At 47.9% G+C, this 15,670-nt stretch overlaps 1 protein-coding gene across 1 annotated transcript in view; it reads right to left on the minus strand.

The window, feature by feature from the left end:
* Positions 1-1,120: 1,120 nt before the first annotated feature.
* Positions 1,121-15,670, minus strand: part of LOC147737778 (uncharacterized) — a 57,810-nt gene continuing 43,260 nt past the window's right edge. The window contains exon 3 of the mRNA XM_086924973.1: positions 1,121-2,383. Within this exon, the coding sequence (XP_086781099.1) occupies positions 1,121-2,383 (1,263 nt within the window). The remainder of the gene's footprint in view (positions 2,384-15,670) is intronic.

The following is a 15,670-nucleotide window of genomic DNA, read 5'->3' on the forward strand; positions in this document are numbered from 1 at the left end:
TTCTTCAAGAAAGAATAAGTGTGTACCGTTTTGCACCTCATTCCACAACTGGTAGATCTCCATTTGAACTGTTCAAAGGGAGGGTCCCTAACACTTGGATGTGTCCTGGATGGATGAATCTGAATAAAGGTTTGGTTGATAATGGGATTGGTGACTGGCGTAAGAAGGAAGAAAGAAAACTTGAGGAAAGGAAATCTTATTATGATAAAAAATAATCGTGTGAGTGTACAGAAGGTTTTGGTTGGTGACCTAGTTCGGATAAAAGCTCCTGTTGGTTGCAGATCCTGGTCAAAATATACCGATGTAAGAGCTGTGGTGAAAGTCTTTAGAAATGCTATCAAAACAGAAGATGGTAGAATTTGGAACAAGAGCAGAGTAGTTGTAGTTAAGTCAAGAATTCCTGTTCGAGTTGATGGGAAACAAAATTCACATCTTTCTACTTTTAATGTGATTAAAAGTTCTAATTCACCTGCTTCTTCTTCTTCTAGGAGCCAGAGAGTTCGTAGACTTCCTGTGTATTTAAGAGATTATTCGTTATAATTTTCCCTCTTTATCTTCTGTTTAATTGAGAATTTACCTGTTAATAATATGTTATTTTATGCCTTTCATTAGGAGGGAGATGTGTGATGTTGTTCTTCATATTGTTGCATGTACCTTTAAGTTATGGAACTCCCTACTCTAGTATTCTGATCTCATGTGAGATTCTAGAATACATGAAGGGATTCCGTTTGCAGTTGAAGCTTGTTCCTGTGGCTGAGGCTTTAATTAAAGCTTTATCTCAACCTAACTAATTCAAGACTAATTGTTACTTATTTGAGGATACCACATTTCTCATGGTGAGATTGTGTTTTTCTCTGCAGCTTATCTGGCATTCAGAGCACTCATAAGGTTTTTCATCAGTATGGAGTCGCTTATGGTTAGTGAGGCTGTGCCTATTAAATAGGAATTTCTGGCATTCACAGCATTGGTAATGCTTTTTCCCTGTGTGCGTCTGCTCATGTAGTGTGCGATTGAGTTTAAAATTGATGCTTTTCTCGCATTTGGAGCACTTAATCATTTTTGATGGTGAGTTTTCTTATGGCGCATGTAACCATCTCTACCTCTGAATCTTTTCTGACATTTAGAGCACTGATGTTTTTCCCCCAGTGTGGATTCTCACATGTGCAGTGAGATCAGGTTTACGGATGAAACATTTTTGGCATTCGGAGCACTGATAAGGTTTTTCCCCAGTGTGGGTTCTTATATGCTGAGTGAGATTGCGTTTATCACTGAAACATTTGTTGCATTCAATGCACTGATAAGGTTTTTCCCCAGTGTGGGTCCAAGTATGTTTAGTGGGTCTTCTTTTGTCAAAGAAACATTTCTGGCATTCAGAGCACTGATAAGGTTTTTCCCCAGTGTGGGTTCTTATATGATGAGTGAGACGGCTTTTATTACTGAAACATTTGTCGCATTCAATGCACTGATAAGGTTTTTCCCCAGTGTGGGTCCTAGTATGTTTAGTGAGTCTTCCTTTGTGACAGAAAAATTTTGGGCATTCAGAGCACTGATAAGGTTTTTCCCCAGTGTGGGTTTTTATATGCAGTGTGAGCCTGTTTCTGTCAATGAAACATTTCTGGCATTCAGAGCACTGATAAGGTTTTTCCCCAGTGTGGAATCTCAAATGTGCAGTTAGAAGTGATTTAAGTTTGAAATGTTTTGGGCATTCAGAGCACTGATAAGGGTTTTCCACAGAGTGGGTTAATGCATGTCGATAAAGACTCCGTTTGATACTAAACCTTTTCTGGCATTCAGAGCACTGATGAGGTTTTTCCCCAGTGTGGATTCTCATATGCTCAGTGAGATAAGATTTACTGCTGAAACTTTTTGGGCATACTGAGCACTGAGAGAGGTTTTTCCCAGTGTGGATTATCATATGTTCAGTGAGATGAGATTCACAGCTGAAACTTTTTGGGCACACTGAGCACTGAGAGAGGTTTTTCCCAGTGTGGATTCTCATATGTTCAGTGAGATAAGATTTACGGTTGAAACCTTTTGGGCATTCAGAGCACTGGTAAGGTTTTTCCACAGAGTGGGTTAATGCATGTCGATATAGACTTGGTTTCATACTAAACCTTTTCTGGCATTCAGAGCACTGATAAGGTTTTTCCCCAGTGTGGATTCTCACATGTGCAGTGAGATGAGATTTCCAGCTGAAACTTTTTGGGCATTCAGAGCACTGATGCTTTTCCCCAGTGTGTGTTCTCACATGTGCAGTGAGACTAGATTTAAGGCTGAGACATTTTTGGCATTCAGAGCACTGATAAGGTTTTTCCCCAGTGTGGATTCTTATATGCTCAGTGAGATAATATTTACTGCTGAAACTTTTTTGGCATTCAGAGCACTGAGAGATGTTTTTCCCAGTGTGCATTCTCTCAAATTCAGTGAGATGAGATTGATGGCTGAATCTTTTTTGGCACAGGTAACTTATTTCCCCAACTTGGGTTATTTTGCTTTGATTGAGGCGGGTTTGAACACTGAATTTGTTCTCACAGCACGTGTTTTTATAAGGTGTATTCCTAGAGTTACATTTAGTTTTCTCTTGCTTATATGCCACGGTAGGAGTGAATCCGATTTTAGAGTCGGGCTTGTTTAGATAATGTTTAGTATTTATCTCTAGAAGAAATTGTGTGTAATCTTCTGAACACTTGAATTGAGCAAAATATGTCTGGATGCAGCCCTGTAACACCTGTTGAAATGTTTCTAGCCGATAATAGTCTTTTGGTTATAGCCTCTCCGGCAGCAACTTATTTTGTGACTGAAGTTTTTCTCAAATCTATTTGTATAGGTTCTTAGCAATGCAGTGATAAGGTGTTAGTCTGATATTTAATGATTAAACTGAGAAGTACCTTTTTGCACTGACGTAATGGCAGTAACTGAGAATATTAGAACATGCACAGTACTATTGTGGCTCACCAGTCGCAGAACATCAGTTAATTTTACCCTTTCTATGTTTGGTGTAAGGTGTAGTTCTGAAGACGAGGATTTATTTACATTAGCTATAGCGCAACGGTGCTCATTTAATCAGTTTTTACATATCACTCCTGCACAACAGAATGTTGAGGTGATTTACATAGAATTACAGAACAGTACACATTAAAAAGGAAACAATCTGAGATGGTCATGAAAACAATAAAGTGGTGGATTTTTAAGGTTTTCGCCAGAGTGAGCAGAGTGGGTCGAGGTGTTATATCCCGAGGCAGATAGTCTCAAACTTGTGTAACTGGTTAAAAACGGTTGTTGAACAAAGGCGATTTCCAATCTTTTGGTTGGTAACGTGTCAGCTTCGGAGTCTTCTTTCAGAGTCTTTTCTTTGATGGTTTGCAGAAGAAACCTTTAGTTATATATTTCTTTTATGCAGTGTGTGCTTCCTCTCTGGAATTACATGATGCTTTAGATCATGTGTACTTTAGATGAACGTTATTCTGTCATGCTGAGGCAATTTGTCTTTCTGATAATATTTCAGATGAGGATGTTGTGATTGGTCTTTCTGGGATTATTTCTGATGTTGTGTGGACAGATATGACTTTGCTCTGGGTTAATGAAATGCTAAATTTGAGACTTCACTTACAGGTATAGTACTTTCCTCAGCTCCCACTTCCTCGCCACATCTAGATTTTGGAAATTGTTTAAACTTAGAATACTGGATGTCCTTCAGTTTTTCAAAATAATTCTTCTTATGGCACTAACATTCAGTTGCCTGGTGCTAAATCTTGCTTTCTTCGTCCGTAATTTCAATCACCTATAGTATTAAAATTAAATAGTTAATACATAATACATGTAAATTTCCCCATAAATAATTTACAAGCCATATCAAAGCAGAATTGCAGAATTTTGAAAATGTTGAGCTGTTCTTCAGACAGAGCAGAGTGTAGAATGGTAGCCTGAGAGTACTTGGATGTAGGAGTGAGGATTTGTAGAATTTCCAACATTTTATTAAGCTCACAAAGGATACATGTACCCTATGGACATAGAATCCCAAAGCAGAAATTAAAGTCATATGGACTGGCACCAAACAGATATTTAAAAAAGAATACTATTAATTAATTTTTAATGTAGATTTTTGAGATGGGAATTTCCCCTCCACGGACAACAGGTGTTTTCCCCTGCCCTGAGTTACCACCAACTTGTCTCTGGTATCCTGACTTTTGAGTTCTGGCCTCTGCCGCACACAAATCTATTGTGTGCTGCGAGGACTATGCCTAGACCTATCCCTCAACTATGGTCCAGAGTATGAATCAAGGGCAATGAAATGAAGGCGTACTTTCATGTGTTCATTTTATTCCACCTGATTATCAGTTGTTAGGTTTCCCCCTCCCCCCCGTTATCTGAGGATTCGCCTGTATCGTTCACCCGCCGACATCTTTGAGGGCAATCATGGCAAGGTTCTCTTCTCGCTGGCATCCGCGCCTCGGTGGGCTTCTGGAAACACCTCCCACTAGCCCCCATCGGGCGAGTAGCCCTGGTAAAAATGATCATTGTCCCTCGCTTACTGTATTATTTCACCAACCTCCCGGTGGTGCCTCACAGAAGTTTTTTCCGCGAACTGGACTTGCTGCTCCGCACCCTTATATGGGGAAATGGTCGGCATAGAATAGCCCTCGCCAAACTTAGACTATCCACCACACAGGGGGGCCTGGGTGCCCCCGACTTTGAATCGTACTTCCTAGCAGCGCAACTTCAGTGGCTCTCGTATTGGACGGCAGGAAGACATTCTGGGCAGACTCATACAACGCACCGCCCCATCCCGGAACTCTGTCGGCTGCTGCTCCCTGGCATCAAACCCTGCCGGACCTACCCCTTGCAGGTGTCTGTGACCCGCCAATGTATGTTGCAAATTCACCGCATGGCAACGAGGACCACTCCCCACGGCTGCCACTAGCGGGGTGGCCACGCGGCGTCTCCTACTTTACGAGCGCCATGGTAGGAGCATGGATGGACTCTGAGGTCACGGAGGCGGAGGCACTATTTGAGGAGGGCCAGCTTCGCCCGTTCGCACAACTTATGGAGGACCTTGGCCTCCCCCTAGGGACGCTCCTGACACATCCCCAACTCATCGACGGCTATCGCCCACATGGTGATCTAACGGTCAGTGAGCCCGCGACACACCCCGTAATACACACTATCCTCTACATGGGGAGCGGAAGACACCTAGTCACTTGGTTGTACAAGTCCATCCGGGAACTTACACACAAGCCGGTACTCACTCTTAGGACGGTGTGGGAGGACGAGATTGGGAGACAATTACATGACCGGGAGTGGGACAGAGCGCTGGAATTCCCAAAGAAGGTGTAGAGAAACGTGCAGTTCAAAAACATACAATACTACATTTTACATAGGGCTTACCAGACACCGGCACGCCTCCAGCGTTTCTATCCTGACACTCAGTTCTTATGCCCCAGGTGTCACTCCCCGTACGCACACTTCCACGACTTGTTCTAGGACTGCCCAACCCTTCAGCCCAACTGGTCAGCCATACTTGACTCCATTAGCACCCTCACAGGCCTCACCGGCCTGCATTCCTGGGAGGCAGTCCCCCTAGGGACATTCCGCAGGCCAAAAACACACAAGGTGCAGTTCAGATATGCTGCACTATGCTTGCTTCTAGCCAAAAGGAACATAGCCATGCAATGGCGTGCGCCAGCTGGACCCTCACTAGAGACGTGGGCGGGCGCAGTGAGAAAGTGGGCTGCAGCGGAAGAGGATGCCCTTCGGGAGGAGGAAGCTACAGGTCAGCGCAAGCGTCCTATCTCCCTAGAATGGGCCACCCTATCCCACAAATCTCTGTCAGATCACCAGCGTGATACCCCAAGCCCTTCCCAACACACCCCGCGCCCCGGACGGCATCGATGCCCTCATAGGGAATAATCAACATGCCCCCCCCCCATTTCCGAATCCACCCCTCCGACCTCTGCTCTGTTCTACCCCACTCTTCCCACTCCGTAGATGCCCTCAGTGCAATTCGCCTGTCCAGCTCCCTTGGCTCAGTCCACATTCCTCTCCCCCCCCCCCTCCTCCCCAGTTAGTTAATTCCCTTCCGGGGCTTTCTCGTTTCTCTCTCCCTCCTTTCGCAGGGACACTGCTCTCTTTACCAAGTTCCCTCACCCCACACGTAGTCCCCCTGTTTCTTTCCACCAAATTCTCCTTGCGCTCAAGCTACATCAGTTCTAAGCGGCCCATGCCCCTACTCCACGCGCCCGTGGAATATTGTATACATCTAACGGACATGTCTGTACTATTGTATCACCTTCGTCGCATTATTATGTACTGTGAACATTATTTCCATTAACAAAAATCAATAAAAATGTTTTACAAAAAAAAAAATCAGTGGTTAGGTTTTTCTGCACCTGGATGTATCAGGTGCAGAAAAACAGGACACCATTTTTTCCAGACAGAAAAATTAGACTGAAAAGACGCACAAGACTCTGGGTGCAGCAGAAGCAGCCAAGACTTATCCAGTTTTTTTTACTAACTGGGGGAAACCCACAATTATTCCCTCTGTTAGAAAATGCTTTCCTCTTCCCTCCCCTGCTTCACCCATATACCCCCAACCAACCACATGCATATATATATATATATATATATATATATATATATATATATATATATATATATATATATATATATATATATATATATATATATATATATACCACCTGCTTAAAACAAGTGGTAAATAAAAGAAGAAAAACACTATGAAATAGTGAATGGCATGTGGTATGACAGGCAGGAGAATCTGTTCCTCGTGGCAACTCCCCAGTCCATAGCGCCAAACTATTAACTGTACGTTACTGGGGTAAATCTACCACAAAACAATTACATTAGATTTTTCTGCCACCCCAGTACTGTGCAACTTCTAACAAGGGACTATGAGAGGTCTTGGACCGGTCCTGTGACCTGGAGGGTCACACCAAGTGTGTCCTTATTTAAGGCAGAGGACTGTCATGGGTTTACCAGATAGAGCAGTGGTGGCAATGCACCATGTTGTAAGGATCAATAGCCTGATGCGATCTTTGCATCATGGTCAGTGGAGTGGCTTTCTACTGACACACCCATGTTATGCTCCATTTCTATTCCTGTGCCCAGACTTTGCGCTAACATCAAGGGCATGTTTAGGGTGTTGGTTTGCGTAGCATAAATGCAATGTGAGAGTGCGACAGAGTAAACCGCAACAGAGTAAACCGCATCTCCTGCCTACCAGTTGTGTATACAAGTGGGACCATCTAACCCTCTTTTATACTCTAGTTCAAAGTCCTCTGTTACCAAGAAATAATGTGCTCTACAAAGTACTCAGATGCCTGCTGTACCAGCAGGGATGGTGCGAGCCTGACAGTTTATCTAAGTTGAAGGGACATCACCTGCAGGCTGAATTACTTAATGGAGAAACTGTGTACCTGTCCTGCAGATCCTAGAACTCTGCCTAGAAGCCTGCCTGTCTGGTGAGAAAGGGAAGGGAGTTTGACTATCCAGCAGGAGGACAAGGCTGTCCTGGAAGAAGCAAGGTCCGACACATCCCTGTTATCTGTAGGGCGGGCCGGCAAGCCATCCAGCAGGACCAGCTAGTCTGGGGGAACCCGCCCCGCCAATACTCTCCCAACAGTTCAAGGCAGAATATAAAACTTTACGACAACGTGATTGTTGAGGCCCAGTAGGACGATTGTGTGCTGCCAACAGGCCCGTTCAAGGTTGCACTTGTCAAATTCCTTAGTCTGAATCTACTGACTTCCTGGAGAGCCTATGTTGGGCTTTTAGCTGCTGAAATTTCTGACTACTCTGTGTCAGAGGTCCATGAGGGACTACAACTACTCCAGTGTCGAACACCCTGTCTGAGCTTACGCCTGTGGTCCAACCGGCCATAGTGTGGGTTCAATTGCTGATGGTCGGGCCTCCAGAGGGGCTGCACTTACCGACAGGCCAGGTGTGACTTCTACCTTGGGACTGCTGATCTTCAGGCAACTGCAAAGAAAAGACAGAGTGGGTGCCCTACTGAATGCCGCCCTACATCCAGGACAAAAGCACTCCACAAAAGCCTGCTGGTGGGTCACTGCTCTCTCGAGTCTTCAGGCGTGCCATTCAAGTGTCGGGAAACAGGAAAGAGACCCAGACAAGACTGACTCATCCTGTGAAAGGGTAAGACGCTTACGACAGAGCATATACGCATTGGGGTGACTTGAGTGACAGAACTGCACATATACTATATTCATGCTACTCCTAAATGCCCCTAGAGGGGAAGAGGGGATCAGAACCGGACGCACCTGCCTGCAGCACATGGTAGTCTGGCGTGCCTGCACTATCTTTTCACCCAGACTGTCCATAAAGATGATTTTAGAGCCGCTACGCAGATAGCAGTGGGAATCACAGACCATTCGCTGGTGGAGTTGCAACTCGATGGTCCGGTTGTGAACTTCATCCTACCCCCAAGGGTCGATCCATGATATTTAAAAGACAAGACGTACAAAGCTCGTATGAGAGATAGAGCAGAATTCGAGCGGCCTGCTGAATCAGCTTGCGTGCTATAGGATGAATTCAAGCCAGTGATCCTTGAGGACACTGACATCAAGGGGACGGAAATACTGGGAGAGACTTCCTGAAAGACCTGACCCTGCCAATGCTAACGAATGAGGACCGAGACGCACTAGAGCAAGACCCGACAGTAGACTAAATAAATAAGACAATAGGAACCTTGCAAACAGGGCACGCGACGGGCCTGATGAGCTCCCCTTAGAATTATATACAAGCATGATGGATAAAATCAGGGAGTGACTCCAGAGGAGGTTTCAGACTGCCTGAAAATAAGGGTGTCTCCCAGAGGCCCAAAGAATGTCTGAGGTGGTGGTCATCCCAAAAAAGGAAGAACCAGCAAGTGAGTTTGGGTCTTATAGACCTATCTCCCTGCTTAATTTTGAGACTAAGGTCCTTGCGTAGTCCCTGGTGATCTGCCTGCGGATATTAATTACAACAGTGGTTCATCCTGATCAACCGGGCTTTATGTCACACCAGGGTAGGCGCTTAAATCTCCGACACCTTAATGGAGTACCACATGCAACAGGGGATTCCTTTGCTGAACCAGTGGCGCTGCTGTTAAGCTCTTGTATGTGGCCCCTCTAGCATGCATGCGCGTCAATAATAGAGTCTCCTGAGTCTTTGCCATCCAACATGGATGCTCCTTGTCTCCTATGCTCTTCACACGTGCGTGGGTTCTACAGGACCTCTCATATGGGGTATTCCAGTTGATCAGGAGTGGGATGAGAGAATCTCCCTCTATGTTGACGTGTTGCTGTAGGACACGTAATCAGCCTTCTCGAGTGAACGAATCCTACACATTTTTCACATATTTAGAGATTATTCAGGATAGAAGATCAATTGGAAGAAGTCCCTAATAATCCTGCTGGAATCAGGGACCCTGCGGCTGCACTCTAGGTGCACAGTTCTTGTGGCACTACATGGCTTTAAATATTTGGTCGGTTGGCGTGGGCGTGGGCGTGGCGTGGGCGTGGCCAAGATGGCTCCTACGACAGCTGGGAAGCGCCAAAATCGGTAGCGGAGACCAGTCTGTCCCTACCGTCGGTGGACTGATGACGGGCAGCGGGTGCCAAATACGGGGCGAAGAGATGCGAGTCCAGCGGCTGCATCACCAACGTGGCAGAAGCCTAACAACAGGGGCAGCCCGTGACAGAGACCGCCGAGGCCAGCTCTCAACAGCGCGGCTTCTGCCCGCCTCGGCCATCTGCTGCACGGCGGGGGTCGCATTCCTAGTCGAGGGTCCGTGGAACCGGAGATTGGGAGCACAACACCCCTTGTGACACCTGGACCTGTGGAGCTGGGCCGGAGCGGAGCCTATCACTAAGGCATTCCTAGAATCGCTCTTCAACACTCTCAGAGTTGACATACTGACAGTGAAGACGGATCTGAAGGCTGAGATGTGGGAAATACGCAGAGACGTAGATGAGGTGGGGGAGCGAGTCGCAATGCTGGATACCAAGCACGACTCCACCACGATGGAGGTGATAATGCTCCAACAGGAGATACTGAGGCTCCAAGATCAATAGCTGGATCTCCAAACGCACGTGGAGGACCTCGAGAACAGATCGCGCCGACACAACACCCGGATCCCAGGGGTAAAGATGACGGAGTATACCAAAGATCTCTTTGCCTTCACACAGGGCCTCTTCCGCCATATCTTGGCTGTTGCTCAGGGTGTAGAAATTGTCTTGGATAGAGCACACAGAGTCGGACCCCAAGGGCGCCCAACAACCCCCCGGCGGACATTTTAGTATGCCTGCAGGACTTCAAAACCAAGGAAGCCATTCTGACAAAGGCGAGAACCCTCCACCCTCTCTCCTATCAAGGTCACTCTCCTGTGCTGTACCAGGACCTAGTCCTAGTCACCCTAAAGCTGCAGGCAATTCCGCCCGGTGACGGACCACCTTAGACAACACAACATCACCTACTCCTGGGGGCACCCATTCTGTCTCATCTTCCGCTATGGTGGCAAGCTTCACCAGATGCGCTCTCTCACAGAGTCCTGTCACCTGCTGGGCTGGACGGTGCCGGATGATGAGGACGATGATCGGCACAACGGCAGCCCAGGGCCCGAGATCACACCCTCAGGATGGCAGAACCAGAGTAGGAGGCGGCGAGTCCGAAAGCCGAATAAGGCAGATGTTGTAAGGGGGCAACAGGAGGCCATCGCCTCCGCAGCCGATGCCCTGGACAGAACGAAACCCGGCACAGAGTAAGACACTTGCCATTATGTACCCTTGCTGCAATACTCTGATTTCTGGCGGATGGCGGGGGGACCTGGTCCACTCCCCTTGGTCACGTTATGAGCCCTCACTCAACGAGTACCCGGCTCCTCCGGGTTGGTGGACTACACCCTAAAGACTGGGCTTTTTCTGCATTTTTGAACTTTATGTTGTTGGCTGAAACATTAGTGCTACTGGAACTGTTTGGGTTTTTTAATGTTGGGTTTGGGTTTGGGTTTCCTCGTCCACCTCCCCTGGGTGCCCTTAACGAACTGTCCTGTTCTATACCGCTGGCCACTTTACGTTCCCTTCCACCTTAATAGGTTAGTGGCTGCACAACATGACCAGCGCCATGCATTGCGTTTTTCCTCGATTCCAGATCTCTTATGGCGCACAATTCTCTTAAAGTCCTTACCCTTAACGTGCGTGGCCTGAACAACCCAATCAATCGCAGGGCTATACTAAATTACCTTGAGCATTCTAAGGCGGAAATATGCTTACTCCAAGAGACCCACCTCCTCTCCAAAGATCATCACAGATTGAAGGCTAGGGCATTCCCCATCCAGTTGTTCTCCTCCAACACCACAAAATCAGCAGGGGTGGCCATCCTAGTCTCCCGATCCTTCTAGGGGAGGGTGCTACAGAAGCAAGCAGAGCTCAGGGGTCGCTTACTGACATACCAGTTTTTGTTGGGGGACACAACCTTTGTCATAGGATCTATTTATGCACCTAACGAGGTGCAGATGACGTTCCTTCTCAAGGCTATAAGGGAGGCGGCTGCTGCCGCAGATAGGCATTTGCCGATTGGGGGAGACCTTAATGTTGTTTTTGACAATGACCTAGATCGCTCCTGCCAGAGGATGACCCAAGCCGGGGTCTTCCTGCCTTCAGGGCAAGCATTGCTTCAGGAGATGGGATTATCTGACCTTTGGTGACATTCCCACCCCCGTACTCGTAGCTACACCTTTTACTCAGGGGCACACACAACCTATGCACGCCTGGACCATCTTATAGGCTCCTCCTCCCTCCTGACCCATATGACCAACATTGATATTTTGACGGTAACTCTCTTGGATCATTCCCCTGTCCTGGCCAATTTTCACCTCCCTTGCTCACCGCGCCCCCTCAGACACTGGCGCTTGCGTGACACGCTGCTGCAGCTCCCACCTGTACTGACTCAAATCCAGAAAGCCATCACAGATTTTCATTCCGTCAACACTACTCCAGACACTTCCCTAGCTAAGCAGTGGGCGGCCCTAAAGGCAGTCTTCCGGGGGGAATTCATAGTGATCTCTTCGGCTCAAAATCAAGATAGGGAACATAAGAGAGCGGAACTCACCCAGATAGTCTCAGACCTTGAGCAGCTACATCAGAGGACGGGGGCGGCCAGAGCATGGCGCCAGCTTTGCCTAGAGAGAAAACAACTTGCAGCCCTAGATCAAGATAAAGAGGAATACGCAGCCCTTCGGCTGTGCCATTCTTACTAAACCGGGGGGGGGACAGGTGCAGTTGCCTTCTTGCCAACAAACTCCGTGAGGTTAGACAGCTACAAGGGGTCCAGACCATACATACGCCAAGGGGCGAGCCAGTGACAGATGATGCGACTATAGCTGAAATCTTTTGGGATTTCTATGTGGACGTCTACACCGGAGACCCGCTTGATCCCCAATGTAGTGCAGACTACATCGCTGGATCTAGCATGCCCTCCCTTTCCTCAGCGCAGGCTGAGTATCTAGACAGGCCCATACAGGTGGAGGAGGTCAGCTCGGCTATTTCCCGCCTCAAAGTGGGTAAATCGCCAGGCCCAGATGGCTATACTGCCGCCTTCTACAAGACCTTCTGCACCCAATTGGCTCCCACTCTAACACGGCTGTTCAACTCTTTCGAACACACGGGCGTGATCCCAGGGGAGATGCTGGAGGCAGCAGTGGTCATAATCCTGAAACCCGGAAAAGAGAAGACGACCTGTAGCGCATAAAGACCTACCTCACTGCTTAATATCGGTACTAAACTTTACACCGGCATCCTGGCGACCCGATTGGCGCCTTACATGACGCAATTGGTCTAACCTGACCAGGCCGGATTTATTTCACAGAGGCAGATCAGCGACAACACTAAGCACATATTACACCTAATAGAGAAAGCGTCCCGCACCCAAGGCGAATATATGCTTCTGGCCATTGATGCAGAGAAGGCCTTTGAGGTGGTGCACTGGCCCTATCTGGAGATGGTGTTGATCGCAGCTGGCTTTGGTGAAAAGCTCCGCACCTGCATCCTAAACTGCTTCAGGTCGCCAATGGCGACAGTCCGCGTTAACTGCCACACGTCTTCCCGGTTCTCTATAGGGAGGGGCACTAAACAGGGTTGCCCCCTGTCTCCCCTTATTTTTGCACTTTATATGGAACCCCTAGCAATCAAAATCCGTCGCCATCCCCTAATTAATGGGATTAAGTTTGGAGGGGATACCTATACCATCAGCCTTTATGCTGTCAATGTCCTACTTTCCCTTTCCGACCCGATCACGTCCGTGCGAGCCCTCTTCATAGAACTACACAATTTTACCCAGGCGTCGGGCTTTAAAATTAACATGGCTAAATCTCTGGCCCTTAATCTCTCCCTTTCTCCACATGTCCTTGCCCACCTCCAAGAGGAACACCCGATGCAGTGGTCAAATGAAGCAATTCCATACCTAGCCATCCAGCTTGCTCCCACCACTCAGGCCACCTCCGACATTAATTACTCCAACCTTCGAACACGTGTCAGAAAGGAATTGAACAGGTGAAAACACTGCACAATATCTAGGCTGGGTAGGATAGCAGCTATCAAAATGACTGTCCTCCCCCAAATTATATACATATTTCAGACCCTTCCCCTTCAACCACCGTCTGGTTGGATCCAGCAAACACAGGCAGACCTCTCATGTTTTATATGGCACGGCCGTAAGCCGCGCTTCCGCCACCAGGTCGCATTTCTACGTCCGGAAAAGGGAGGAGTAGGGGTGCCCGACCTTCATACATATTTTCATGCCGCTCAGCTCAGAGCCATCTGGTGGAGTGGCAGCGGCTGGAATCAGGAAAGCATTGGCTGTTTCAAGACCAGGCAGTGGCTGGCAGACCGCTACAAGGGATCCCCTTTCTACACAAGACTCACCGGCCAGCCAATCTTTAGGCATCACACATCACAAGCACCATTTTGGAATCCTGGGATCACACCAATACTCATGCACAATTGACCACGTTCCCATCACCTCTCACACCGCTATTCGCCAACCGGGAGTTTCAACCCGGTACTGAAGCCCGAGCTTTGAGCCTGGCGTTCCTCCCCATGCAGATCCCTGGGACACCTTTTTGACTTAGAGGGTATTATCCAGTTTCCACAGCTTAGGGAAAACTATGGCCTCCCCGAAACAGAACGCCTGTCATACCTTCAGGTCTGACACTGGGCACTACATCCTCACATTAGGCCACAAGCGCAACGGCTATTATCCCCTTACGAAAAATGGCTGATAACTCGCACCTCTGATAAGAGTATTATATCTGATCTCTATAAGATGCTCCTGGGGCCCACCATTCATACCTATAATGCAGGCCGCGCCCGATGGGAGAGGGGCCAGGTGAGAACCTTCAGTCATACGGAATGGGAGGGTATTTATCACAGGGCACGGCACTCGGCGTACCATATGGGTCTCACGGAGACCTTGACCAAGATAGTTACTAACTAGTACTATACGCCGGAGCGCGTGCATCGCTTTGACCCTCGACGAAGTGATCTGTTGCTGGAGGGAGTGCGGGGAGAAAGCAACATTGGAACACATCATCTGGAGTTGCACCCACATACAGCCATACTGGTCCCAAGTACTGGATGAAATAGATCTTCACTTAGAAACTCGGCTCCCTCGTTTTCCCTCCTATATCCTCCTGGGCCTGCCTAATCCATTGATGTATCCACTTAAATCCCGAAGGGGACGACTAATAGTGAGTGCCATGGGGGCGGCCTTGAAGAACATCTTCATTCCCTGGCGCACCGCCAGAATCCCTACACTCTCCGGCTGGCTTCAACGGCTTTGGATGATACTGGGTATGGAGAAACTCACACTCACACTGGCTGATAGGGGGTTGGAGTTCCCAGAGTTGTGACGACCCTTCTTGACCCTCCTGGTGTCCGAATTTTGAGAGTTGGCATGCCCCAGATATCTTCGACTACTGCATCTCCCAGACACGCAGATTCCCAGTGACAGTTCCACGAAAAGTCATACAAGACGACGCTGATCAGGGCGTAGCCTTCCCCTTTTTCCATCTTCCCTTCCAATTTTAAGTTTTTTGGTGGACAAGGGACGGGTGGGGGTTAGTTTGGGAAATTCATTATTTGTTCTTCTCTTGTTCATTCTGTCGACCCGCTCCTTGCTTCTTGCCTGTGGTAATGTTATACATTGCGACCTTGTGGTCGCCTTTGCATTCTGTTGTGAGAGCCGAGGGTCCTGTTTTTCTTCTGTCTAAAAATTTATAAAAAGATTTAAACTATAAATATTTGGGCGTGTTTATTACGAGGGAGCCGCAGGCAGGAACATACTCCAGAAATTAGACCGGCTTCGCTGGGATGCCCCACACTTGCGGGCGCTCCCGCTCTCCTTACTGGGCCGAGTTGCCCTATTTAAAGTGACCCTCCAGGGTCTCCTGTACATCGTGCAAAAAACGTCCTTTAAGATCCCACCAGACATTTTCTTTCAAAAGGTAGTCTGAGAACTTTGGCTCCTGCTGTGGGATGGTGGCACTTCGTGCTTAGTAAGGTGCAGAGGAGAGATTAAGGTGGACTGGCGGTCCGGAGCATTCGCAGGTATCATTGGGTCACGCAGCGGGTGGCAGTCAACAACTGGGTTTTTGCAGACT

Source organism: Lissotriton vulgaris, chromosome 1_1 (assembly GCF_964263255.1).
Source record: "Lissotriton vulgaris chromosome 1_1, aLisVul1.2, whole genome shotgun sequence".
Taxonomy (NCBI): Eukaryota; Metazoa; Chordata; class Amphibia; order Caudata; family Salamandridae; genus Lissotriton; species Lissotriton vulgaris.